Genomic DNA, 27,848 nt, shown 5'->3' on the forward strand with positions numbered 1-27,848 from the left:
GCCCCCTAGTCTTTCTACTATCCGAAAGAGTAAATAACTGATTCACATCTATCCGTTCTAGACCTCTCATGATTTTAAACATCTCTATCATATCCCCCCTCAGCCGTCTCGTCTCCAAGCTGAAAAGTCCTAACCTCTAGTCTTTCCTCATAAGGGAGCTGTTCCATTCCCCTTATCATTTTGGTTGCCCTTCTCTGTACCTTCTCCATCGCAATTATATCTTTTTTGAGATGTGGCGACCAGAATTGTACACAGTATTCAAGGTGCGGTTTCACCATGGAGCGATACAGAGGCATTATGACATTTTCCGTTTTATTCACCATTCCCTTTCTAATAATTCCCAACATTCTGTTTGCTTTTTTGACTGCCGCAGCATACTGAACCGATGATTTCAATGTGTTATCCACTATGACGCCTAGATCTCTTTCTTGGCTTGTAGCACCTAATATGGAACCCAACGTGTAATTATAGCATGGGTTATTTTTCCCTATATGCATCACCTTGCACTAACCCACATTAAATTTCATCTGCCATTTTGATGCCCAATTTTCCAGTCTCACAAGGTCTTCCTGCAATTTATCACAATCTGCTTGTGATTTAACTACTCTGAACAATTTTGTGTCATCTGCAAATTTGATTATCTCACTCATCGTATTTCTTTCCAGATCATTTATAAATATATTGAAAAGTAAGGGTCCCAATACAGATCCCTGAAGCACTCCACTGGCCACTCCCTTCCACTGAGAAAATTGTCCATTTAATCCTACTCTCTGTTTCTTGTCTTTTAGCCAGTTTGCAATCCACGAAAGGACATCACCACCTATCCCATGACATTTTACTTTTCCTAGAAGCCTCTCATGAGGAACTTTGTCAAATGCCTTCTGAAAATCCAAGTATACTACATCTACAGGTTCACCTTTATCCACATGTTTAGTAACTCCTTCAAAAAAGTGAAGCAGATTTGAGAGGCAAGACTTGCCCTGGGTAAAGCCATGCTGACTTTGTTCCATTAAACCATGTCTTTCTATATGTTCTGTGATTTTGATGTTTAGAACACTTTCCACTATTCTTCCTGGCACTGAAGTCAGGCTAACCGGTCTGTAGTTTCCCGGATCACCCCTGGAGCCCTTTTTAAATATTGGGGTTACATTTGCTATCCTCCAGTCTTCAGGTACAATGGATGATTTTAATCATAGGTTCTTGTAGGAGGTGCGCGCAACCTGATACACCGATGCAGATAGTCTCTTCAGTTATTCCTACTGGAAGGATGGTTCGACCCACCACAGCATCTGCAGCTGCCTGCTAGTTGAGGCAGTAGTGTGAGATGAAAGTATGCAGCGACGACCATGTGGTGGCTTTGCATATGTCTTGGATATGCACCTCGCTTAGGTGAAGAGGCCGCCATTGCTCTGATTTGGTGGGCCTTTGGTGAGGTAGACAGGGTTTCTGACCTTTTGTTGTAACAGAACAGGATGCAATGGGAGATCCAAGATGCTAGGGTTCTCTTAGAGACGGGGAGCCCGGGGGCATTCGGGTTGAAGGAGACAAAGAGTTGGGAGGCCCTGGACTCGGAATGTGTGCGCCTCTTGTAGTAAGCTAAGGAGCATTTGCAATTCAATGTGTGAAGCTGTCTTTCTGTTTCAGATTTATGCGGCTTCGGGAAGAAGGTCGGCAAGGTGATTGTCTGATTAAGGTGGAATGCTGATACCACCTTAAGGAGGAAGGAAGGATGAATTCTTAATGTCACCTTATCGTGGTGGAACTCCAGGTATAGTAAATAGTGTCCATTGCTTGCATTTCACTAACCCTCCTTGCTGAGGTGAGGGCAGAAGGAGAGTTCATTGCTGAGGTGAGGGTGACCAGGAAGATACAAATGTAGCTGAAAGAATTCTCATAAACACCAGAAAATTTTATCATATCACACCCATTTTGAAAGAAATTCAATGGCTACCAATTTCTTTTTGAATACAGTTTAAAATACTGACACTAATACATAAAACATTATACATTGAAAAAACTGAATGGCTTAATGCCACATTACATTTCCACACACCACAAAGAAACTTGCGTTCATCAAACAAAGGATTACTATCAATACCGTCTCCGAAATTGGCTCACCTAAACACAGTCAGAGAGCGAAAACTTTCCCAAACAGGGCGAAAACTATGGAATTCCATACCAATTGATTTGAGAGCAGAGGCCAATTCTCAGACTTTTAAAAAGAAACTAAAGACATGGCTATTTCAGCAAGCTTTCCCCGATTGAATAATGCTTCTCTTTTGCCTTGTTTTAGTATTGAGTATCGTTTTATATTTTAATTTATTTATTATGTGGTACTTCCCATTTAACTTTTTTTTTACTGATGTATTTTATTTTACTTGTAAATTGTATTTGTATTTTCTGTAAACCGACATGATAGGTTTTTTATATACCGATATTCGAAAATACAACAAACAAACAAATAAGAGGACTTTTCAGGAGAGATACATCATAGGACTACTGTCCAGAGGTTTGAAGGGTGAAAGCATCAACTGCTCTAGAACTAGGCTGAGATCTCACAGAACTGGTGGCTTCTAAACCGGTGGGCTCAGCCGCATAATGCCCTTCTTGAATCTGGAGATGAGCGGGTGGCATGACACAGGGAAGCCATCATGAGGGAGGTGGTAAGCTGCGATAGAACTGACACGTACTTTGACAGATGCCGTTGCCAGTCCTGTCTTGTATAAAGAGTGGAGGTATTCCAGCAGGCATTCCAGAAGGTAGGAAAATGGTGTTGCGTCCGTCAGTCTCAAGACGGCTTCGACCTTTGTGCCTCACCTTTTTCTCTGCTCTCCCCGCTAGCCTTAGGAAGATGGCTACCGCCGCGTCTGCAAGCTGCGCTCTCCAGCGTCCCCGGAACGTCTATGGCGTTGCCTCCCGCCACGTTTCTCCCAAGGGCCTCCTAGGGTGCACGCGCACGCCTTACCCACGTCTTTATTCCAGCTATGGCGGAAACCTCGGGGGTGTCCCCCTCAAGTGACATCACGCCATCCGGGTATATAGCCTGTACTTGTTTGCTAGCTCTTCGAGTTAGCAAGGACTGGACTCATCTGGTCTAAGCTACTCTGCCGCTTCCATGCTGCCGCTGGAAGCTCTCTCTCTGCCCTTCGGGGTAATCTCTAATCTTGGTACCCGCTCCTCGGGGGCCCTCTGCTTTATTTCAGGTGCCTTACAGGGAACAGGTACTCGCTCCTCGAGGGCCTGCTCTCCCTGCCTCGGTGCCTGTACCACAGAGATGGCTAACCTGTGACACGCCGAGACGTTTTTGCTGACACGCACAGCATTTCAAGGACTATCGGGAATTTTTTTTTTTTTTTTATCGGCTGTGCCGAGCCTTTTCTTTTTCAGCTGCGCCGACCCTTTAAAATTTGTTATTTAGTATCCCCCTACCCTCCGGCCCCCTCCACCCCCGGGCGCAGGGAGGCTCATGCGGCGCAGCGATGAGGCTCAAGACAAAGATCGCATTTAAACGAGCTGATGCTCCTCCTCCTTCCTGCCCGTGCGGCCCCGGAAGTAAATGTTGCTGGAGCCACGTGGGCAGGAAGGAGGTGAAGCATTAGCGCGTGCAGAAGAGGAGCAGCATTTGCGTTTACGGGCCACCGCGAATTCCAAGTCGCAGCGGCCCGAGAAGAGGAAGAGGCCAGGTAGCAGGGCCGCCGTGGCCTGAGAAGATCAGGGCCACTGCAGAGCCCATCCTGCGGCAACCCGCGAAGAGGAGGCCCAGTGGTGAGAGAGAGGCTGAGGGTCTGTAGAGTGTGCATGTGTGCGTGTATGAGATGAATTGAGAAATTGTGTGTGAGAGTGAGGACCTGAATGTTTGCAGAGACAGCATGTGAGAGCTGTGTGTGTGAGAGAAACAGCATGTGCCAGTGACAGCCTGTGTGTTTGAATGATTGTATGAGAGAGAGCATGTGCCAGTGAGAGCCTGTGTGTATGAATGATTGTATGAGAGAGAGCATGTGCCAGTGGGAGCCTGTGTGTATGAATGATTGTGTGAGGGAGAGCATGTGCCAGTGAGAGCCTGTGTGTATGAATGATTGTATGAGGGAGAGCATGTGCCAGTGAGAGCCTGTGTGTATGATTGATTGTATGAGAGAGAGCATGTGCCAGTGAGAGCCTGTGTGTATGAATGACTGTATGAGGGAGAGCATGTGCCAGTGAGAGCCTGTGTGTATGAATGATTGTATGAGAGAGAGCATGTGCCAGTGAGAGCCTGTGTGTATGAATGATTGTATGAGGGAGAGCATGTGCCAGTGAGAGCCTGTGTGTATGAATGATTGTATGAGGGAGAGCATGTGCCAGTGAGAGCCTGTGTGTATGAATGATTGTATGAGAGAGAGCATGTGCCAGTGAGAACCTGTGTGTATGAATGATTGTATGAGGGAGAGCATGTGCCAGTGAGAGCCTGTGTGTATGAATGATTGTATGAGAGAGAGCATGTGCCAGTGAGAGCCTGTGTGTGTGTGAGAAAGAGAACCTGACTGTGTGTTTGAGGGAAGAATATGGAGAGAAAAGAAACAGAAAAAAAGACAACATAAAAGGTATTGGCAAAAAAATAAGAAAGGGAAGGTGGAAAAAAAAAAAAGCCTGTGACCAACCAATTAGAAAACTAAGATCAGACAGCAAAGGCAAAAAAAAAATAAATTACTTTTTAGTGATTGGCACATGCAATCTTTGGGAACGTGCAAGAATAGCACTTTCTCTACGGATCTCACAATGTACGAGATCAGCATGGAGAAAGTGGAAGCCCACGGGGTCTGCACAGAGGAGGCAGCAGAATGGGCTTCAGTGTCAGTAGCAGCAATCGGCACCTCCCCAATAGCCAAGCGGCAGCAGTGACAGTGGCAGCAGAGGAATGAGAGAGGTTCCGAGGTTGCTGGCAAAAGAGAGGGGGGTCTGCCTGGGGGTGTATTTGTGTGAGAATGAATGTGTGCATGCCTGGGGGATGGGGAGGGAGTGGTGTGAAAATGAATGGGAGCCAATAAAAGAAACCAACTGACAGATGAAGTTTGTAACTCTTGCTTGGACTTGAAGTGTACGAAATACCAACCTTCAATTGAAGATTTAGCCAATGAAATTCAGCAACAAAAAACTCATTAAGCAGGTAAGGTAAAGAATTATTTGTTTTTGCTTTATTAATAAATACAGTACATATATTAAAATTATAACTTTTTGTTATTGATTAGAGCTACAAATATCACAAAATCATGGTTTTTTTCTAGAAGTGACACACCACCCGAGTTATGCTTGGTTTTTTTATGAATTTTGACACACTGAGCTCAAAAGGTTGGCCATCACTGTTGTACCATCTACTTTAGCCTGGTGGAATTGTCAACCTACAGCTATCATCTAGTGCAGTGCTTCTCAACCGGTGTGTCGCGACACACCAGTGTGTCGCCAAGCACTGGCAGGTGTGTCGCGTGCTCCCGGTCTCTCCCGCTGCTCTTCCTTTCCTACTGCTGTTGCCACCAGGCTATCAGTACGTTCAAGACCAGTGGGAACGGCAGCGGTGGTAGAAGAAGCAGTGGGACCTGCAGCTGGCCTTTTCTGATTCCCGAGCCCCCCCCCCCCCATGACCCGGAACAGTAAGTGATACGCGGTGCGCGGGAAGGGGAAAGAGGCGTGCCGCGTGGAAAAGTAGCAGCAGCGGTTGCAGCATCGGCCCCCGAGCAATTGAAACAGCCGGTAACCGGGAAAGAAGATAGCAGCATGAGCCTCCCGTGGCCGATGTGATTCTTCTTTCTTGGCCTGCGAGGGCTGGAGGAGGCGGCTGCTGCAGCTACCATTTGTGCTCGGGAGTGGGGGGAGGGGGCGGCGGAGGGAAAGAAGAAATGAGTGAGAGAAAGAGAGAGAAGCAGCCAGCCAGCCTGTGTGTGATTGAGAGCATGTGTGTTATTGAGAGAAACTGGTCAGAGAGCTGATGTGTGTGTATATGTGAGAGACAATGAAAGTGACTGATCAGGGAGATGACTGATGTGTATGTGAGTGTGAGACATTAGTCAGGGAGGTGACTGATGTGTGTGTGTGAGAGAGAGAAAAAAGCATGGAAGTGAGAAATCTGGGTATGTGAGAAAGCATGGGCCTAAGAAGCCTGGTGTTGGGGGGGGGGGGTGTGAAAGAAAGCATGGGAGTGAGAAGCCTGATTATGTGAGTGAGAGCATGGCAGTGGGAAGCCTGTGTGTGTGTGTGCATGCATGAGAGAGAGAGAGACTGGTTGGTAAGGTGATGGTTTGTGTGAGAGAAAGAGACTGGTGTGTGTGAATGTGAGAGAAAGAATGTGATTCAGGGAATGAGAAGCCTGTGCACGTGGAGAGCGAGCATGGAAATGAGAGAGAGACTGGTATGTGTGTAACAGAGAGAAAGTGATTATGGGAATGAGAAGCTTGTGCATGTGAAGAGAGTGAGCATTGGAGTAAGAAACCTGGGTGTGTGTGAGACACAGCATGGGAGTGAGAAGCCTGTATATCTGAAAGAGAACATGGGAGTGGGAAGCCTGGGTGTGTGTATGCATGGGAGAGGTCAGGTGACTGGTGTGTGTCTGTGTGTGTGTGAGACAGAGAAAGTGATTATGAGAGTGAGAAGCCTATATATGTAAGTGGAACACAGGAGTGGGAAGCCTGTGTGTGTGTATGGCATGAGAGAAACTGTTCAGGAAGGTGAATGGTGTGTGTGTGTCAAAGACTGTTTGGAAGATGATTGGTGTGTGAGAGACAGAAACTGGTCATGGAGGCATGACTGGTATGGTGTGTGTGAGAGACATGGGCACTAAGGAAGAGGACCATGAGTATAGAGCTTAGCTTCTACTGCTGCTTCTGGTGTGTGCCATGGCCTGCATTGAAGGGGAGTAGGAGAGCTGCTGGAGGGGGTAAGTAAAAGGTGGCTTACCTTTTTTGTAGGGTGAATTGTATGGGGAATGTCATAATTCTGCTTTACATCCATTATTGTGGGTCAGGGGGGTTCCCGTGGATGCAAACTGTACTTTTACATCTAGCCCCGTGACGATCATGGGTCAGTGTGTCATGCATGTGAGAACCATCTGTCAGGTGTGTCCCGTCAGAAAAAAGGTTGAAAACCACTGATCTAGTGAGTATTCTAACTCTCAGTCTGTCTCACCTACAGCATTACCTTGCTGGGAAACCTACACCGGAATCCCCCTATACCAACGTGGTGAGACGGGTTCCCTCTGCCGAGGGTCCTGAGACTGCTACCTCTGGATCACCTCACTACTGCCACCTCTGGTGGTACACATCAAGCTGTACAATAAAAGATCTAATTCTGTGTTTGTGTGTCCTGAGTCTAGCCCAGTACTGTGGCTCCCCACGGGGCTCCTCACCGTGGGAGTGGGCATCTGCCACAGTACCCAAGAATCCAACCAAACACCGCTAAACCATAACAGATTTCTAACTCCATAGATTCGGCTCAGCTCACCGCATTGCAGGCCATTCCAGGCCTGGCACAGCGAATCTCCGAACAGCAGAATGCGCTGGAGAATTTGACTACTGCATTCAACCAACTGCAAGCACAGATGAACTTACCCACCGCCACAGGTAAAGAAGTTACACTGCCAGAAGTGACGGTCAAGACAATTGTACCTCTATCTGCTCCAACACGCTTCTCGGGGGAAGTTTGGAAATGTAGAGGTTTTATTAACCAATGTTGCATGCACTTTTCCCTGCAACCTAGCCATTTTCCTACAGACTATGCCAAGACCACCTACATCTTGTCTTATCTGGACGGAAGAGCGTTGCCTTGGGCCTCTTCGCTGTGGGAGCGCGATGATCCTATCCTACATGATCTTGCCAGATTCCCTGAACTGTTCAGATCAGTTTTTGATGACCCTGCCCGGCATACCACTGCAGGATCTTCGTTGGTTCACCTGAAGCAAGGTACTAAACCTTTATCAGACTTCGCTATAAAATTCAAGACACTGGCGTCTGAATTACATTGGGACCCAAAATGCCTGAGGACCCTTTTCTTTGAAGGACTGAACTCTCGTTTGAAAGACGAGCTGGCAGCTCATGAGATGCCTGAGATCTTGGCTGAACTGGTGAAGTTGGCAACAAGGATTGATCACCGACTTCGTGACAAGGTTCAAGAGACCAAGACTTCCAGAAGACCCCTTCAGGGCGAAGCTCGAGTGAAGTCCACTCCCAGGGCTGTTCCCTCGGGTCCAGTTGCTGGCGAAGAAAAACCAATGCAATTAGGCTGCAGTCACCTGACGTCAAAAGAGAGAAGAACGCAGAAGAAGCTGGGGCTATGCATGTTTATTTTATTTATTTAACATTTTTTATATACCGGTATTCGTTTGGGACATCATATCGGTTTACAGATAACTCATTAACAATAGAGAAATTACATTGAACGAGGGGCAGGTAACAGTGAGGAGGTGAACAGAGGTTATAAATATTATATAGATCAGTCAAACATAAATACAGTATTATATATAAACATAAATACAGTATTATATACGTGCCTCTTATGTACATTTTTATTTTTTATAACATGCAATTTCACCTCCGGGCTTTTTTTAAACGGCAGACGGATTAGTTTTATTAGTGATGCGTTTATTAGTTCTAAATCACCATACATAACAGGCACAATATTTACAGTATAATACAGTGGCATGTTTATATTCAGTTTAAAAAAATGGCGCGAAAAAGAATGAATAAGTAGGCTGGATGACGCGCTGGAAGCCATTTCCGGTGCAATGCTGACCGACTGTAAGCTGTTATTCTCGGCGTGGTGGTTGACTATTTATTCATGTTTGATCAAACCATCAGCCAACGTGAGACACTGACTCATTTGTGGTGGTAAGGTTTTAAAGGTTTTGCTTCATTTAATAACGGGCATTTTTTATTATTCCATAATATTATATTAGAACATAGCATGACATCACCGTAAGGTGTATGACTGAGTCATCAGTTGGTTTGATATGCTTGGATTGCGTATGGCGTTTATGTTTTAATCTATTCTGATGGGCATAGATTGTTTGATGAATTGTCTGCATAACCGCGGTGTCAAAGTAATTTTACATTCTTCATATTTTTTCTCCTCAACTGGTTGTTACATTGGGTAAACATATTTATAGATATCAGATTAGAGCACAACGTTGCATGCTCTCTTGCTGAATTAACGGTTGATGTGGAACGCTATATAGTTCTGGTTAATTAGTTTGAATACTTAGTCAGACAAGTGTTAAAAAATTTCTTCTATTTGTTTTTTACTGAGAGATAGTAGTGCTGAAAAAGAACACTGCTGATAGTGCAATCTTTCAAGCAAAGAGCAGTCAGAAACAGACTTGATACTGTTTCATTCGGACTATATATTGCCATTAGATTAGAAGACTTGTCACTTTGTTTCCATATAAGTGGAATGTGTCTGATGCTAACTACCTCTGGTCTTTCAGCATATTTACAAAGCTCACCAGACACATGGAGACTAACTATCAGCAATAGAATGAATAGGTAAAATTTTCTGTGTCACATATTTTTGATATCATAGAAAGCACCAATGGGTCAGTTTGATAGCACATTTTTAAGTATGCTCAATATGGGAACATATAATAATTATCGCACATAAAAATTTAAAAATTTTATAATTATGCTTGATTGACGTATGTCTGTCTTAAGTCTTTTTTTAATGGTTCTTATTCATTTTTATTTCATATAATTTATTTATGTATGGTGTATATGTTTTTAAATGTTTTTATTTGTATTTCTATGTATTTACATGTCTTCATAATTGTCTTATCTCTGTTAGCCCCTGAAGCAGCTCAATGAGCGAAACTCGGCCTGAGTCGGGCTTTAAATCCGTTCTGTCTCAATAAAGATTTCCTGGTGTCTATTGATCCTTTTTCTTCTTTGGTTACTGCTGCAATATTGGATCAATTTTCGATCTGTTTCTTTGGGCCTTCTTGAGCAAGCCGTGCCTCCGACATCCGGATCTGACTCAACCCTTCATCGTAGAGGTCAATGCCTCAGATGTCGGCGTAGGGGCCGTGCTAAGCCAGGCCGGTGACTCCAAGACCTTACACCCATGCTCATTTTTCTCCTGTCGCTTCTCGCCTGCAGAGAACTACAGCATAGGAGATAAAGAGCTCCTGGCTATAAAGATGGCATTCGAGGAGTGGCGCCCCTGGCTTGAAGGAACGCAACATCAGATCACAGTCTTTACAGACCATAAAAATCTGGAGAACTTCCGCCATGCACAGCACCTAAACCATAGGCAAGCGAGATGGTCCCTGTTCTTCAACAGATTTGAATTTGTGGTGAAATGCTGCCCTGGAGAAAAGAATGTCAGAGCAGATGCCCTATCTTGCTCATTCCTCTCTGAGGACGTTCCAGATGAGCCTCAGCATATCATCGACCCGAAAAGAGTTATCTTGTCAGCTACTCACCCACTACCTGCAGGTAAGACCATTGTACCCAAGAACCTAAGAAAAAAGCTGTTAGCATGGGCTGACTCTAAACTGGCTGGACACCCTGGACAAAGTAGAACTCTGACAAAACTGCAGACGTATTACTGGTGGCCCACCAAGAAGGAAGATACTTTCTCCTACGTTGCTTCTTGCTCAAATTGTGCCAGACAGAAACCGCCACCCGGTCGTCCTTGGGGCCTACTCCAACCCTTGCCAGACGAGCCATGGACACACATTGCTACAGACTTTGTGGTAGGCTTACCACTCTCAGGAGGAAACAACACGATCTGAGTAACAGTAGATCGTTTCTCAAAAATGGCTCACTTTGTGGCTCTCCATGGCTTACCCACAGCCATGGAGCTTGCGAAGCTTTTCATCATGCACATCTTTTGCCTACAAGGCATGCCTAAGCACATCGTCTCTGATCGAGGAGCCCAATTCACAGCTAAGTTCTGGAAGGCATTGTACATGAAGTTTGATATCTCTCTCGACTTCACCTCAGCATACCATCCACAGTCTAATGGGCAAACGGAGAGAATGAATAGGACACTCAAGCAGTTCATTCGTGCTTATGTGGGCACTCGCCAAAATGACTGGGCTGAACTGTTGTCCTGGGCTGAATTCGCCATCAACTCTCATCCAGCAACATCTACTGGATCAACATCATTCGACGTGGTCTATGGACGACTACCAGCACCACCACTACCACTTCCACTGTCGTCCCCGGCAGCTCAATCTACTGCCAATGATATTCAACAACTATGGACTAAGACCAAAGAGATGCTTCATAAAGCAGGACAACGAGCAAAGAAAGGCTATGATGCTCATCACTGCAAGGCTCCAGAATTTCAGCCTGGTGATAAAGTCTGGCTTTCCACAAGACACCTCAGACTCAAGCTACCATCAGCTCGTTTTGCTCCACACTTTGTCGGACTCTTTCCCATTCTCCAACGGCTAGGTACTCTTACATACAGTCTGAAACTTCCACCAGCATTGAAGATTCATAATGCGTTCCATGTCTCACTATTGAAACCATTAGTCCTTACTGAGTTCTCAACCAAGTCACCTGAACCTACACCTATTGATGCAGAAGAAGACATCCAATACAAGGTAGACGCAATCCTTAATGTGAGAAAGAGAGGCAGAGTATGGGAATACCTCCTGTCATGGGAGGGTTATGGACCTGAAGAAAACTCTTGGGAACCTTTGGCTAATATCATGGATAAAGAGATGCTTCAGCAATACCACAGAATGCATCCCAAGAAACCAAGACCTGGTAGGTGGTCTGGAGGGGGCCCTTTGAAGGGGGGTGCTGTTGCGTCCGTCGGTCTCAGATGGCTTCGACCCTTATGCCTCACCTTTTTCTCTGCTCTCCCCACTAGCCTTAGGAAGATGGCTACTGCCGTGTCTGCAAGCTGCGCTCTCCGGCGTCCCCGGAACAGCTATGGTGTTGCCTCCTGCCATGTTTTTCCCAAGGGCCTCCTAGGGTGCACATGCGCGCGCAACCCACGTCTTTATTCCAGCTATGGCGCAAACCTCAGGGGCGTCCCCCTCAAGTGATGTCACGCCATCCGGGTATATAGCCTGTACTTGTTTGCTAGCTCATCGAGTTAGCAAGGATTGGACTCGCCCAGTCTAAGCTACCCTGTCACTTTCGTGCTGCCGCTGGAAGCTCTCTCTCTGCTCTTCGGGGTAATCTCTAACCTGGGAACCCGCTCCTCGGGGGCCCTCTGCTTTATTTCAGGTGCCTTACTGGGATCAGGTACTCGCTCCTCGAGGGCCTACTCTCCCTGCCTCGGTGCCTGTACCATCTACTTCAGCCTGGTGGAATCGCCAACCTAAAGCTACCATCTAGTGACTAATCAAACTCTCAGTCTGTCTCACCTACAGCATTGCCTTGCTGGGAAATTTACACCATAAGCGGGTTTCCTCTGCCGAGGGTCCCGAGACTGCTACCTCTGGATCACCTCACTACTGCCTCCTCTGGTGGTACACATTAAGTTGTACAATAAAAGATCTAATTCTGTGTTTGTGCGTCCTGAGTCTAGCCCAGTACTGTGGCTCCCCAAGGGGCTCCTCCATGTGGGTGTGGTCATCTGCCACAGTACCCAAGAATCCACCCAAACACTGCTAAACCATAACAAATGGGTCTTCTCTGTGCTCTCAACACCACTTTGAGTATCTGATCCACTTGGCTTGATAGCTTTTTCTAGTGGAGTACTTCCTGGAGGACACCAGTACATCTTGAATTGGTAGTGGTAAGTTTAGGTATGTCAATACTGTCCTTTCAGTCTCCACTGTTATAGATGGAGGGAAGAGCATATGGGATGAAGCAGAGACCCTCCGTCCTGCAATAGCAAGTTCTGAGTGAGCCCAAAGGGCACTGACTGCCTGGTTGTTAGGCGGACTAAGTAGGCGTACCATGGTTGCCAGCTATGACTAGGTAGGTGTACCATGGTTGCGGAGCTATGAGAATGAGATCGGCTCTGTCCATGATGCACCTCTGGATGGTCCTCGATATGAGTGGGATGGGGAAAGGCGTATATAGTCTTCCCATCCATGGGATGAGGCAAGTGTCCTGTGCAGGGCGGTGTTTACTGGGGTAGACAGAGCAGAACGCAGGCACTTTCCTGTTGTTCTCCGTGGCGAAGAGGTCTATGGAGGGGTGGGCCCACACTTGAAAGAGGCAGTCTGCCATATCTTGGTTGAGTTCCCATTCATGGGGATGGAAGATCCTGCTGAGTCTGTCTGCTCTTGAGTTTCCTATACTGGGGAGATAAGTTACTTGGAGTGCAATGAACTCCCCTTCCGTCCATTCCAAGATGCGTATGGCTTCTCAGCAGAGCCTCCATGAACAGGCCCTGACCCCCTTCCTTGTTTATGTAAATCACTACCACCTGGTTGTCTGTGTGGACCATGGCTGTCTTTCCCCATAGGACATCCCTGAACGTGTGCAAGACATACTTGATCGCTCGCAGTTCCAACAGTTTTATTTGTTGCGTTCTCTCCCAGTCTGACCATCAGCTTTGAGTTTGAAACTGATCTATGTAGGCACTCCAGCCTTTGCTCAAGTCATCTGTGGTCAAGATGACCTGATGAGCCAGCTGTTGAAAGGCCATTCCCATTAACAGTGTCATAGGGTGCAGTCACCACTGGAGATCCCTTTTCATGCTCATGGTGACCCTGACCCGTCATGACAGGGGGTGCAGATGCTGTGTCCACTGTGTTTTCAGGCCCCACTGTAGTCTGCGCATATGTAAGCACATTTGTGGCACCACATAGACTGATGCCTCCATGTGCCTGAGGACGGTCAATACTTGTCTGGCTGGGGTGTGTGTGTGACTGCCAGCAGTTGTGTTGCCAGGCTCTGCAGGATTCCAGCAGGGATGCCTTGCCTGCTTTCATGTCGACTACTGCCCCAATAAACTGAAGGGTCTGGGTTGGCTGTAGGCTGGACTTTTCGTAGTTGATAAGCAAGCCCAAGCTTCCATGCATCGGATAGTAATTCAGAGGCTGCGTTGCAGGGAGGACGGTCAATACTTGTACGGCTGGGGTGTGTGCGACTGCCAGCAGTTGTGTTGCCAGGCTCCACAGGATTCCAGCAGGGATGCCTTGCCTGCTTTCATGTCGACTACTGCCCCAATAAACTGAAGGGTCTGGGTTGGCTGTAGGCTGGACTTTTCGTAGTTGATAAGCAAGCCCAATCTTCCATGCATCGGATAGTAATTCAGAGGCTGTGTTGCAGGGAGGGTGGGTCTGGGGCAACCAGCAGCCAGTTGTCGAGGTAAGGAAACAGCTGTATTCCCTGTTTCCTGAGATGGGCCACCACCACTGCTAGGCACTTGATAAAGACTCTCGGGGATGATGACAGTCCATTTGGGAGTAGTTTGTATTGGAAATGGTGCCCCTTGACCTGAAAGCAGAGGTACTGCCAACAGGTACAGTGGATGGGGATGTGGGCATACGCATTTCTTAGGTCTAGAGCACTCATCCAGTCATTGGGCCGTAAAAAGGATAGGATGGACTTGAGGGAAGTCATCTTGAACTTTCCTTAAAGATGAATTTGTTGAGCAAATAAATAAAAAGTTCTGAATGGAGTATGAATTTTTAGTGTTGCTGCAATCCATGGTGAAGGAATATTATGAATGAGGATATGAATAGTAACTGCGAGCTTATATTGTATCCGAAATGAAGTTGGGAGCCAATGAAACATTTGAAAAACTGGGGTAATGTGTTCGTGTATGTGGGTTCCCATTAATGGCCTGGCAGCACAATTTTGGATAATCTGAATAAGCAGGCAAACCAGTGAAAACTGCATTGCAATAATCCAAACCTGAGATACCATTAGTGATCCAGGCTGTGGTCTCTCCCATCTGAACTGTTGTAATACCTTTTATTTAGGTTTTCTATCTTCATTTCTACATAAACCCTACTTTTCGCATCCAGTGGGGGGGGGGGGGGGGGGGGGAGAGAGAGAGATAGAAAAAGAAAGGGAAAGAGAGAGAGAGAGAACACTGTACAAATCTCATCGTTGTGTAAATTTCCTCACTCCAAAGGACATCAAATCTTCACAAGAGTGTACTGTTCTGTTCAAACATCTCATTCTGCATGTAAAAGTGGCCCCTAACCCCTACTACTACGCGTTACAAGGTGGGCCTCCTACAGTAGCAAAAGTAGCTGCTTACTATGGTAATACCCCCAGAGGCTCTCTCTCTACCCTCAGGCCCTTCCCCCACTCTCCTCCCACATCTCAGGCCCTTCCCCAGCCTAAAAATGCCCAAAATAGAATTTGCAAAAAAATCGCCAATTGTATTATAAGCATAACACGATATCGCACAGCTTAACGCTATTGAAAAAAGTGTAGTTATTTTCGGCGTTAAAACTGCGATATTGTGTATTATGGCTTCACACTTTGCAAAGCCAGCTCACTTTTTCAGAAATCCCACCCCCGACTCCTTCCCAATCCCTCCTTTTTAAAAATTTGCATCGCGCCATGCGTTATGGTACTTATCGTATCTGTTAAGGCGTTTTACGCATGCGAAAACACCTTAATGCGTGCGTTAACACCAAAACGCATTTTGAAGAATGATGAGGTATGTTTGTTGTGTTAACATAAGAACATAAGAATTACCATACTGGGTCAGACCAAGGGTCCATCAAGCCCAGTATCCTGTTTCCAACAGTGGCCAATTCAAATCACAAGTACTTGGCAAGTATCCAAACATTAAATACATCTCAAACTACTATTGCTTATTAATTAATAGTAGTTTATGGATTTTTCCTCTAGGAACTTATCTAAAACTTTATTAAACCCAGTTACACTAACTGCTGCAACTGCATCTTCTGGCAATAGATTCCAGACATTAACTATGCAATGAGTGAAAAAGACTTTTCTTCGATTTGTTTTAAATGAGCTACTTGCTAACTTCATGGAGTGCCCCCTAATCCTTCTATTAACTGAGAGAGTAAATAACCGATTTACTTTAGCTTATTCAAGTATTTTCATGATTTTGTAGACTCTTCTCCAAACTGAACAGCTCTAACTTCCTTAGCCTTTCTTCATAGGGCAGCCATTCCATACCCCTTTATATTTTGGTCGCCCATATCTGCACTTTCTCCAGTGCAACTATATCTTTTTTGAGATGCAGTGACCAGAATTGCACACGGTATTCCACATGTGGTCTTACAATGGAGCGATACAGAGTCATTATGACATCCATCATTTTATTTGCCATTCGCTTCTTAAGAATTCCTAACATTTTGTTTGTTTTTTTGATTGCCTCAGCACACTGAGTCAACTATCTCTCTTTCTTGGGTGGTAACTCCTAAGATAGAACCTAACATTGTGTAACTACAGAAAGGGTTATTTTTATATGCATCACTTTGCACTTGTCCACGTTAAATTTTATCTGCCATTTGGAAGCCCAATCTTCCAGTCTCATAAGGTCCTCCTGCAATTTATCACAATCCACTTAAGATTTAACTACTTTGCATAAATTTGTGTCATCTGCAAATTTGATCACCTCACTTATCATACCCCTTTCCAGATCATTTAAATTATATTAAAAAGCACTGGTCCAAGTACAGATCCCTGAAGCACTCCACTGCTTACCTTTTTACCCACTGTGAAAACTGACCATTTAATCCTACTCTCTGTTTCCTGTCTTTTAAACAACCTGCAATCCACAAAAGGATATCGCCTCCTAACCCATGAGATTTTAGTTTTCTTAGAAGTCTCTCATGTGAGACTTTGTCAAACACCTTCTGAAAATCCAAATACACTACATCTACCCGTTCACCTTTGTCCCTTGGGTAAATCCATGCTAGCTGTGTCCCATCAAACCATGTCTATCTAAATGTTTTGTGATTTTATTCTTTATAACAGTTTCCACAATTTTTCCCCGCACTGAAGTCAGGCTCACTGGTCTATAGTTTCCTGGATCACCCCTGGAGCCCTTTACAAATATCGGGGTTATATTGCCCATCTTCCAATCGAAAGGTACAACAGATGATTTTAATGATAGGTTACAAATGAATTGAAATAGGTCTGAAATTTCATTTTTTAGTTCTTTCAGGACCCTGGGGTATATGCCATCAGTCCAGGTGATTTACTGCTCTTCAGTTTATCAATCTGGTCTACCACATTTTCCAGGTTTACCATGATTTGTTTCAGTTTATCTGAATCATCACCCCTGAAAATCGTCTCCGGAATGGGTATCTCCCCAACATCCTCTTCAGTAAAAAACTGAAGCAAAGAAATCATTTAATCTTTCTGCAATAGCCTTATCTTCCCTAAGTGTCCCTTTAACCACTCAATCATCTAACGGTCCAACTGAGTCCTTCGCATGTTTTCTGCTTCGAATATATTTTTAAAAGTTTTTCCCTCTACAGCCAACTTCTGTTCATATTCTCTCTAAGCCTTTCTTATCAATGTCTTACATTTAACTTGCCAATGCTTATGCTTTATCCTGTTTTCTTCTGATGGATCCTTCTTCCAATTTTTGAATGAAGATCTTTTGGCTAAAACAGCCTCTTTCACCTCACTTTTGAGCCATGCTGGCAATCATTTGACCTTTCTTAATGTGAGGAATACATATGGACTGTGCTTCTAGGATGATATTTTTGTATCAATGTCCACGCCTGTTGCACACTTTTTACCTTTGTAGCAGCACCTTTCAATTATCTATCTATCTATCTATCTATCTATTTATTTATTTATTTATTTAAAACTATTTTTCTCATTTTATCAAAATTTCCCTTTTGAAAGTTTAGTGCTACAACTGTGGATTACTTATGTCCCCTATCCAGTCATTAATTCAAATTTGATCATATTACGATCACTACTGCCAAGCAGCCCCCACCACTGTTACCTCTCACCAAATCCTGCGCTCCACTGAGAATTAGTTCTAAAATTGCTCCCTCTCTCATCAGTTCCTGAACCAATTATTCCAAAAAACTGTCATTTATTCCATCCAGGAACTTTATCACTCTCGCATTTACCCAGTCAGTATTGGGGTAATCGAAATCTCCCATTATTACTGCACTACCAACTGGGTAAGCTTCCCTAATTTCTCTTATCATTTCACTGTCCATCTCACCATCTTGGTGGACGATAGTAAACACCTATTACTATAATCTTCCACAACACGCAAGGGATTTCTACCCATAAAGATTCAATTGTGCATTTAGTCTCATGCAGGATCTTAATCCTGTTGTACTCTATGCCACCCCGGACATAAAGTGCCACACCGCCTCCCGGATGCTCCTTTCTGTCATTGCGATATAATTTGTACCCTGGTATAGCACTGTCCTATTGGTTATCCTCTTTCCACCAAGTCTTTGAGATGCCAATTAAGTCTGTCATCATTCGCTGCTATACACTCTAACTCTCCCATCTTACTTCTTAGACTTCTGACATTGGCATACAAACATTTCAAAGTATATTTTTTGTTTGTATTAACATTCTGCTTTTCAGTTGACAGAGATAAACTGGAATCTTTTAGCTCAGTTGAGTTTTTAATTATAGGCACTTGGACTATTTTTTTTTATTATTGGAACCTCTCTGTTGGGAAGCCCTAACTCTAATACTTCATTAATATCCTTTGAAGATACCTCCCTCCGAACCATGCGCTGCTGAGCAACTATCGGCTTTCCCCTTTGATTTAGTTTAAAAGCTGCTCTATCTCCTTTTTAAAGGTTAGTGCCAGCAGCCTGGTTCCACCCTGGTTAAAATGGCATCATCCCTTCAGAAAAGAGTTCCCCTTCCCTAAAAGGTTCCCCAGCTCCTTACAAAACTGAATCTCTCTTCCTTGCACCATCGTCTCATCCATGCATTGAGACTCTGGAGCTCTGCCTGCCTCTGGAACGCTAGCTACCCTGGAGGTTCTGGATTTCAACTTTCTACCTAAGAGCCTAAATTTGGCTTCCAGAACCTCCTTCCCACATTTTCCTATGTTGTTGGTGCTCACATGTACCATGACAGCTGGCTCCTACCCAGAACTGTCTAAACTCCTATCTAGGTGATGCGTGAGGTCCGCTAACTTTGCCTCAGGTAGGCATGTTACCAGGCAATCTTCACGCCCACCAGCCACCCAGCTGTCTACATTCCTAATAATTGAATCACCAACTACGATGGCTGACTAACCCTTCCTTCCTGGGCAGCCTCTGTGTGGAAGAGTCTGTGGCATTAGCAGAATCTCCATTAGAGCTGGGCTCAATTTAAGCCTTGACATCTGCTGTTTTTGGCTCTTGACAAGAGACTTTAGAGTGTTTGCTCACTCGAGTGGGAAGATCAAGACTTTGCTCGTCTCTCTGGCCTGTCCTCAGAATAAAGTGATGAAAAGGTTGAGAATGTCTTAGGTAAGGCCTGCCCACCAGTGTGATCATAGTCTGTTTTTTAGGCAATATGTTGAGCCTTCAAAGCCAGAGTATTAGAGCTGAACATGTTCACCGGCAAGAAAGGGATGGACAAAACTATTTGAGGGGACATCTTAACACAGATCTCACAGCCACCAGAATTATGAACCATCTCAACATATAGCATACTTTGTGATGAATGGTGATGAACATTTTTGTGTGCACCCATAACAAACTTTTAAGTTGCTGACCTGCTTTATTGCCATGGAGAGAAAAATCGACACAATTAAATCAAAGTGGAAGACATGAGAGAAAAAAAAACAAACTTGAAAGCTTGATACTCCAAACCTGCTGAAAAAACAGGGGGTGGGGATTGGTGTTGAGCAGCAAGGCAATGAAAATGCAATAAAAATACAGAAAAACCTGACTAGGAAATGAAAAGGGCAGAAAGCAAAATAGTATTTAACCATATGATAAAAACACAGCACAAAATCACTGAGGCAGCCATAGATCCTAGAGGAGAACATTCCTAAGAAGACTTGTAGGGGGTAATTTTCAAATTGCCTGTGTATTTGCAAAGTACAATGCGGCTTTTAGTGTGCATACTTTATGTTAATTTTCAAAAGCACAACTAATCACGGTATTTTTTATTTTTTTATTTATTTTTTTTAGAGTATGCTAAAAGCACCCATCTACTTTGCATCTGATATTGTGTGTGTGCATAGATAAGGAGAGTAAAGTGTGCATGTACTTTTAAAAATGATATATAATGTGTGATATTTTCCTTCCCTGACCAAACAGGCCTCCAGAAATGCCTCCTCACAATCCATGTCAAACAATGTGTATCTCCACCTGCTCCACTGATTAGAAATTAGCAACAGGCCATAAATGAGATGGGGGGGGGGGGGGGGGGGTGGGCGGCATTTCTGAGCCTGTAATTTTCAGCTTCTTCCTGGCTGCTGCTAAGGTATAGTCCGGCCCTGTGACTCAGGCCTTGGTGTCCTCAGTTCCCAGATGGAGTCACTTCTCATGCTAATGGGTTCCTCTCAGGGTTACAGATCACTCCAAATTGGAAAACGGTTCTGCTAATTTTATGGAATCACTTAGGAAAGTCACTGCTGGTCATTGGAACCTCTCTTGCATTTTCACAGGTAGGGCTCTGGTCACACAAAAAATGTCCTATATCTAGTTGGCTTAGTTTATCTTTACTTAGCTTGTTATCTCTCACTAGCTAGCTATACTTACTATACTTAGCCAGCTATCTTTAGCAGCTAAGCAGCTAAGTTGAGTCAGGTAATTCCAGCTGCACAAATAGCGGTCTTACACCTAGCCAGTCAAAATTTGAATGTATAGGTTTAGGAAAACATTCAGTTGAAAACCTAACTAATTAGGTCAGATGAAAACCCACATAAAGGTAACCATATAAAATTAGCCAGATATCTTACCCATTTAGCTGGTCTTTGGCCCCATAGGGCTAGATTTTAAAAGCCCTACGCACGTAAATCCTCCCGGATTTACACGCGCAGGGCACTCGCACGCCGGCGCGCCTATTTTGCATAGGCCGCCGGCGCGCACAAAGCCCCCGGGACGCGTGTAAGTCCCGGAGCTTCGTAAAAGGGGCGGGAGGGGGCATGGTGACGGTTTGGGGGCGGGCTGGGAGGGCGGTCCCGAGTCCCCCGGCACTGCGGCCTGTGCCGGGGAATGCGAGGCGGCGCGCGCAAGTTACGCCTGCTTCAAGCAGGCGTAACTTGCCCAACAAAGGTGGGGGGGATTTAGATAGGGGAAGGGAGGGGAAGGTGGGGGGGACGCGGAAGGAAAGTTCACTCCGAGGCCGCTCCCATTTCGGAGCGGCCTCGGAGGGAACGGACGCAGGCTGCGCGGCTCGGCGCGCGCAGGCTGCCAATTTTGCGCAGCCTTGCGCTCGCCGATCCCAGATTTTATAAGATACGCGTGGCTACGCGCGTATCTTATAAAATCCGGCGTACTTTTTAAAGATCTACCTCAGCGTGAATAACAGAGGATCAGCACAGTGATACAAACAAATTAGTCATGGCAAAACAATGAAATTGGCAGATATAGGGCCCTGAAAATCCTGGCAAATGATGTACAGTGCCAGTCTGAATCAATAGCTGGAGTAATAGTTGCTATATTAATATAATGAAGTATGCTTCTCAGTAAGAATACAGTACAACAGAGATTACACAGTAAGAAATTATGACAGTAAACTTATCTTAAATTACTTTCTATGCATCACACATGAATCCAGCATCTTTTGATTTAATATGCATTTAAAACTTTTATGGCACGCCTTATCACTATTTGCACTCAGGATATGGTACAACATAATTTATGGGCACATCATGTATTTTCTTTCAAAATACATTTATGTTAGCAAACAACAAAAAACATTCCATCTCACCCATGTTATTTATTAACACGTTCTACACAACATACAGCAAGCAGTTTCCTAATATAATGCGCCCAGATGCACTATTACTTCACAAGCAGAGCACCCCGCCTAGTCTCTTTCTAGTGCAAGTCCCTTGTATCTGTAAAAACCTCATCTCACTTCCCTTGTCAACTTCTAAGTTATTTACACAGGAAAACCTGTCTGACATTCCCCATATTATGTACTTCCATCAAAATGTTTAAAAACCTGAGAATCTTGTTCAGCTTTAAAAATCATTTATCTTACCTCCATTGAAAACTACTTCTCCAAGACAGTCTCTAGGCACTTTGGATGCGCAACGCTTGTGACAATTAAATTTGCAATCTGAAATGAGAAAACTGTAGCTGAGGAAAGTACACAGCTATAATTAAACATTTGTCATTCACAGTAACAGTTTATAAATATACAAATAGAAAATATGTGTTGTTGTTGGTTTTTTTTTTTTAATGTATTACTCGCTCTCTTCAAAGATAATAGCAGTAAATTTTGCCAGGATGTAAATATTATGATAATAGCTGAGTGCAATGTCATAAATTTGAGAATCTGAATGTAAGAAGAACAGTTTACTGCCATTGGCTGAAAGAGCTCAGTCAGATTTTATACAATTTCTCCTACATTTGAGAATCCTGCTTTCAAGTTCACCGAATGAGGATGGGCTTAATGGCATTACAAGCAGGATAAAGCTGGGGGGTGAGCCACCAGGGAGAGATGTCATCACTGCTGTGGTCTGGACAGCTGACAGGCCGCTAGAAAGAAAAGCCTCTCTCCCAGGCAGCCGTCAGGGAGAGCAGCTCACCCGGACAGCTGCCGGGCCACTCAGCAGAAAGATGCTGCTGCAGCCCAGGCAGCTGCCAGGGTCACTGAGGAGTAAGGTTGCTGCCAGGGTCACTGAGGAATAAGGTTGCTGTCGTGGTCTGGGCAGAAGCTGCAGGGATCTGCCAGGAAGCTAGGAGAGAGGCTGCTGCTGTTGCTAGAGGAAAAGGCTGGAAGGGAAGCGGGCAGAAGGGAAGAAGCAGCTTGAGGACGAAGGGCTGGGAAGGAGGAATAATGGGAGAAGATGTTGCTGAAGGGAGGGACAGAGGATGGGAAGAGGCAAGAGGAAGAAGTAGGAAATAGAGGAAAGAGGCGGGAAAGTGGGGAGCAAAGAAAGAAAATACAGAAAATGAGAAATGAGGGTGGTGTACAAAGAAAGGAAGATGCACAGTAGGGCCAGCACTTCATGCTAGTACCGTTTGAGTTATTACTAGCAGGGTATTGGTGGAATTCTTGAGAGAGATATACATATTTATCTCCTATGTAAGCAAGCATCAGTTACTTATATTTGTTTAAACATTTGATTTTCCAGTATCTCTTGAGAAAAGGATGCATCCAGAGTTTTTAAAAGTAATTGCTCTAGTCAGCCTAAAGATGTTTCAGCCTATACCTTAGAACCCTCTTTAACCCTGGAAGCTAGAGTGGATGACCTGGAGAAGCTGAGACAGACATAGAAGTGCATAAAGGAGACCTTCAGGTACATGGTAGAGAAGTCCCACCTTCACTCTGGCAGCCTCTGTGCTGTGTTGGAGAAACAAGATCAACAAGAACTCCGGGAGACAGATGTATATACAGTAAATGAGACTTTCAGGGACATTGTAGAGCTGTCCTATCTCCATTCTGGCCCAGGAAGGAGAACATCACTTTTCAGTGGTAGGAAGTGTTCCTATAGCTGGGGCACTTTCTCCAGGTAATGTATTATCCTCTAGTACCAAGGATATATCTTCATGGCAGTGTTTCCAGGAGGGCAGGGATAGGACTGCCTTTGTTACTGGTGATTTGATCAATTGGAATATAGATAGTTGGGTGGCTGGCAGCCAGAAGGGTTGCTCGGTAACTTGACTGCCTGCTGCAAGTTCTAGCCAGTAATGCCTTTAGCTTTTCTCACGTCACCGGGTGGGGTCCAAAGTGCCTTCCTGCTCACCTGAACTATCCTGTAGACAGGATGGATAGCCTTTGCACATCACCTACACAGGATTTCAGAGGGTGCTGGGGAAAAACTGGCTGTTGTGGTCCATGTGAGCACCAATGGCATAGGAAGTTGCCTTTAGGGTAGTGTTCTCAAAAATGCTACCATGCAGGACCAGAGTCAGGCAGAACTCCAGTCTCAATGTATGGATGAAGCAATGGTACAGGAAGAAGGATTTTATTCATCAGGAACTGGGGAATTATTTAATAAAGGAAAAGCCTATTGCGTTGGGATGCACTCCATCTTAACCAAAATGGAACCCGGCTCCTGGTGCTAACAATTAAAAAGGAAACAGAACAGTTTTAAAACTAAATCTTGAGGGAGATCTGAGAGTCACTCAGGAGAGCATGGTTCAGAATGAGGTATCCACAAAGGATACTTGTAAACAAGAGAAATTAGATTATCATGACTATGAAGATGTGGAAAAAAGAATGATCCCAAATTACTAGGTAACTATTTTTAAGAGGAATGTAAGAATACATTTAGATGTCTGTACGCGAGTGCCAGAAGTCTGAAAAATAAGATGGGAGAGTCAGAGTGTATGGTATTAGATGAAAACACTTACATAATAGGCATTTCAGAGACCTTGTGGAAAAGGACAATCAATGGGACATGGTGATACAAGTGTACAAAATACATCGAAATGACAGATCAGATAGATGTGGTGATGCCATGGCACAGACTCCACAGAATCAAGTAAGATACAGACTTTGCAGGAAACAAACTGCAGTCATTATGGATAGAAATTCCATGCAGGATGGGTAGCAGTATAGCACTGTGGCTTTACTATCGTCCAACCTACCAGGATGGTAAAACAGATTGTGGAATGCTAATAGAGATTAGACAGGCTAATAAGCATTTAAACACAATAATGGAGATTATCTCAATATTGACTGGGTGAATGTCTTTATCTGGGCATGCCAGAAAGGTTACGTTCCTAAGCTCCATGAATGACTGCTTCATGGAACAACTGGTCCTAGAACCAAGTGAGGGGAAAGAGGGGGCTACATTAGATCTCATTCACTGGTGCAAGATCTGGTGTAAGACATAACAGTGGTGGAGCCACTTGGCAACAGTGATCATAATACAATCAAATTTGAGATAGTCACTTGAGATAAATGAAACAACTACAATATCTCTCTCTCTCTCTCTCTCTCTCTATATATATATATATAAACACCAAAGCCCTCACTGACTCACTCATTCATCACTAATTCTCCCACTTTCCGAGTACCTACAAGGCTGAAACTTGGCTCCGTCATTCTCTATCATGTCCTTGGAAAAACTAACCACTTCTCACTTTCCTACATTTGATGGTTCGTTCCAGCCTTCGAACGCAACATCCCGCCAGGGTCACATCGGGGTCACCAAAAAAAATGTTGAGTACTCCTTTTCAGCTCCACTACTTGCTACATGTATACGATAGAGTGGCAAAAGCGAGGTCTTCCCCGCGTCCACAACCTCCTATGGCTGCGAGATCAGATCAAACCGGATCTCAGTGATCAGGTGATCACTGCAGAGATTCCTGACCCTGAAGTTGAGCCGCTACTCCACCAAATCGTTAAGTCAACGATGCTTCATGGACCGTGTGGACTCCAAAATAGAAACTCCCCTTGCATGGTAAGCGGATCCTGCAGTAAGAAGAACCCCCGTACGCTCATCAAAGAAACTCAGACAGATGACTGATACCCCCACTACTGATGGCACGCTCCTTCCGATGGCGGCCACACCATCACCATCAACGGAGTCGAACTAGACAACAGATGGGTGGTCCCTTACAACAGTGTACTCTCCCGAAACTTCTATGCTCATATTAACGTTGAGCTTTGCAATTCTGTAAAATCAATCAAGTACATTTGTAAATACATCAACAAGGGCAGTGACCAGGTCATATTTGCCCTGGAGAAACAACATGACGAGGTATCAAAGTATGAGACAGGGCGTTACATCAGCAGCTCTGAAGCAGCCTGGGGCATATTCTGTTTCCCTATTCATGAATGTTTTCCCCAAGTTGTTCATCTCGCTGTTCATCTGGAGAACCAGAGGATTTACTTCACAGCTGACAACATTATAGAAAAAGTACACAATCCTCCCCAAACAACCTTCTTGGAGTTGTTCGATCTTTGCACACAGGATGATTTTGCCAAACAGCTCCTGTACTCTGAGGTTCCAGCCTACTACATTTGGAAAAATAACCAATTTGTTAGGAGGAAACAGGGACAGCATGTACCAGGCTACCCAAGAGTAAAAAAGGACCAAGCCCTCGGCAGAGTGTACACAGTCCACCTAAACAATTCGGAGTGCTATCATCTCAAACTCTTGCTTCATGAGGTCAGAAGGCCCACGTCCTTTCAATATCTTAAAACTGCCGCTGGTGTGCTACAACCCACATTCCAGTCTGCCTGTCGAGCACTCAGTCTGTTAGAAGACGATACGCACTGGGACAATACTCTCCAGGAAGCTGCACTCTCAGATTCGCCACCTAGGATCCGTCAGCTCTTCGCTATTTTGTTGGTGTTCTGTCAAATGGCAAACCCTTACCACTATGGGAAAAACATAAAGATAGTCTTTCAGAGGATATTCGTAGGCAGCTGCAGAGGGAATCTCCTTCACAACCAAACCTGATGTAGCCAAAAAACTTCATTCCAAGGTCATTAACACAGAAATAAGACTATTTATTCATTTTTTGGTTTTTTATTTGGTTTTTTATAAAAATGTCTGGAGACATTTTTAAGACTGTTAGATGAGAACATTTACACAAGAAGAGTTGTTCTTTGAATAAAGTACTGTGAATTACTAGACTTTTGTAAGGATCTTTACTGTATTCACACTGTGCTGTTTTTTGGATTGACTGACTGAGTGTGGGATTTCACTCCATTTCTTTCTTTTGGAATTTAGGAAAGGAATGCCATATGGACATATAGATTACAAATAGATGCTTTCAAATACCTTTTGGGGGTAATTTTGTGTATGCCTTCACAGATTTAAATTCAATTACCCATGGACTTTACACCAATTTTCAAAGGAAAAAAACCCATGTACTTTCACTTTGAAAATTATGCTACCAAAACTACCCACACACATGTATACCTGCTAATATGTGTACATAGGTTTTTCAGGGGAAAAAAATGCATGCATATTTTTGAAAATGCAAAAAGTATGTGCATAAGTGCAAACCCCTCCCCAACCCTGACCCCGGGAATGCCTCTGCCCACTACGGGTAAAAGTATACACATATCAGGCAGGCAATTCTGTAAAAGCACATTTCTGTGGGTAAAGCACAATTTTCCCTTGGGAAATGATTTTGAAAATCACCCTCTCTATGTTCCCATATATGCATATAAAATTATGAAGTAGCATTTGGATAGCAGAGATATAAAATTCAACATTCTAAAGTAAATAAATAAATTAATAAAATCCTACTTGATCTGCTACCTCAATAGACTAAACACTTACCTTTACATTGCATTCCTTGGCGAAAGAGGCCTTTGAGGAGTCGTTTGCAATACTGACATATTGTGGGACGCGTATAGGAATGAATGGCAAATGTATGTGGAACCTTCACCCTCCCTAGCACCATCTTCTCCATCCAGATAGGACGGCCACTCCATGAAGGAATCCTTCTGCTTGGTTCTTGATGAGAGTACTGCTGCAATAAAGTTTCCAATAAGAATTTGTCAGTTTTAGAAACAATGTATTGCATCAGCTTGCATACTAAGCTGCTTACAAGAGTATAAATTACTACATTTTGGGAATCTATGGAGAAATTTAATCTTACCTGCTAATTTCCTTTCCCCGAGTCCAGCCAGACCAGCCCAGAGGCATAGGTTTATGCTCCCCTACCAGGAGATCAGGCTTGCTGATATCACCCAACACAGAGACCTATTTAAGCCGGCCTTAAGCTTCTTACAATGTATACTGGAAGGCTAGGAAGTGTTAACATTTTCCCAAAGTCCCTCTAACCTAGGGATTCCAGGATATGCAATCGAGATTCACCTCCATAAACAAGGGAGGTCAATTACAGCCAAATGCATCCAATAGTTAATTGAAAATAGGATCATAAGCAACCTTGCAATGATGGTAGA

The 27,848-nt window shown here is 44.3% G+C and overlaps 1 protein-coding gene across 1 annotated transcript in view; it reads right to left on the reverse strand.

Annotated features, from left to right (window-relative positions):
* PRKD3 (protein kinase D3) overlaps window positions 1-27,848 on the reverse strand; it is a 218,111-nt gene that overhangs the window by 120,679 nt on the left and 69,584 nt on the right. The window contains 2 exon segments of the mRNA XM_029594096.1: window positions 22,008-22,085; window positions 27,220-27,412. Of these exon segments, the coding sequence (XP_029449956.1) occupies window positions 22,008-22,085; window positions 27,220-27,412 (271 nt within the window).

This window comes from Rhinatrema bivittatum, chromosome 3 (genome assembly GCF_901001135.1).
Source record: "Rhinatrema bivittatum chromosome 3, aRhiBiv1.1, whole genome shotgun sequence".
Lineage (NCBI taxonomy): Eukaryota > Metazoa > Chordata > Amphibia > Gymnophiona > Rhinatrematidae > Rhinatrema > Rhinatrema bivittatum.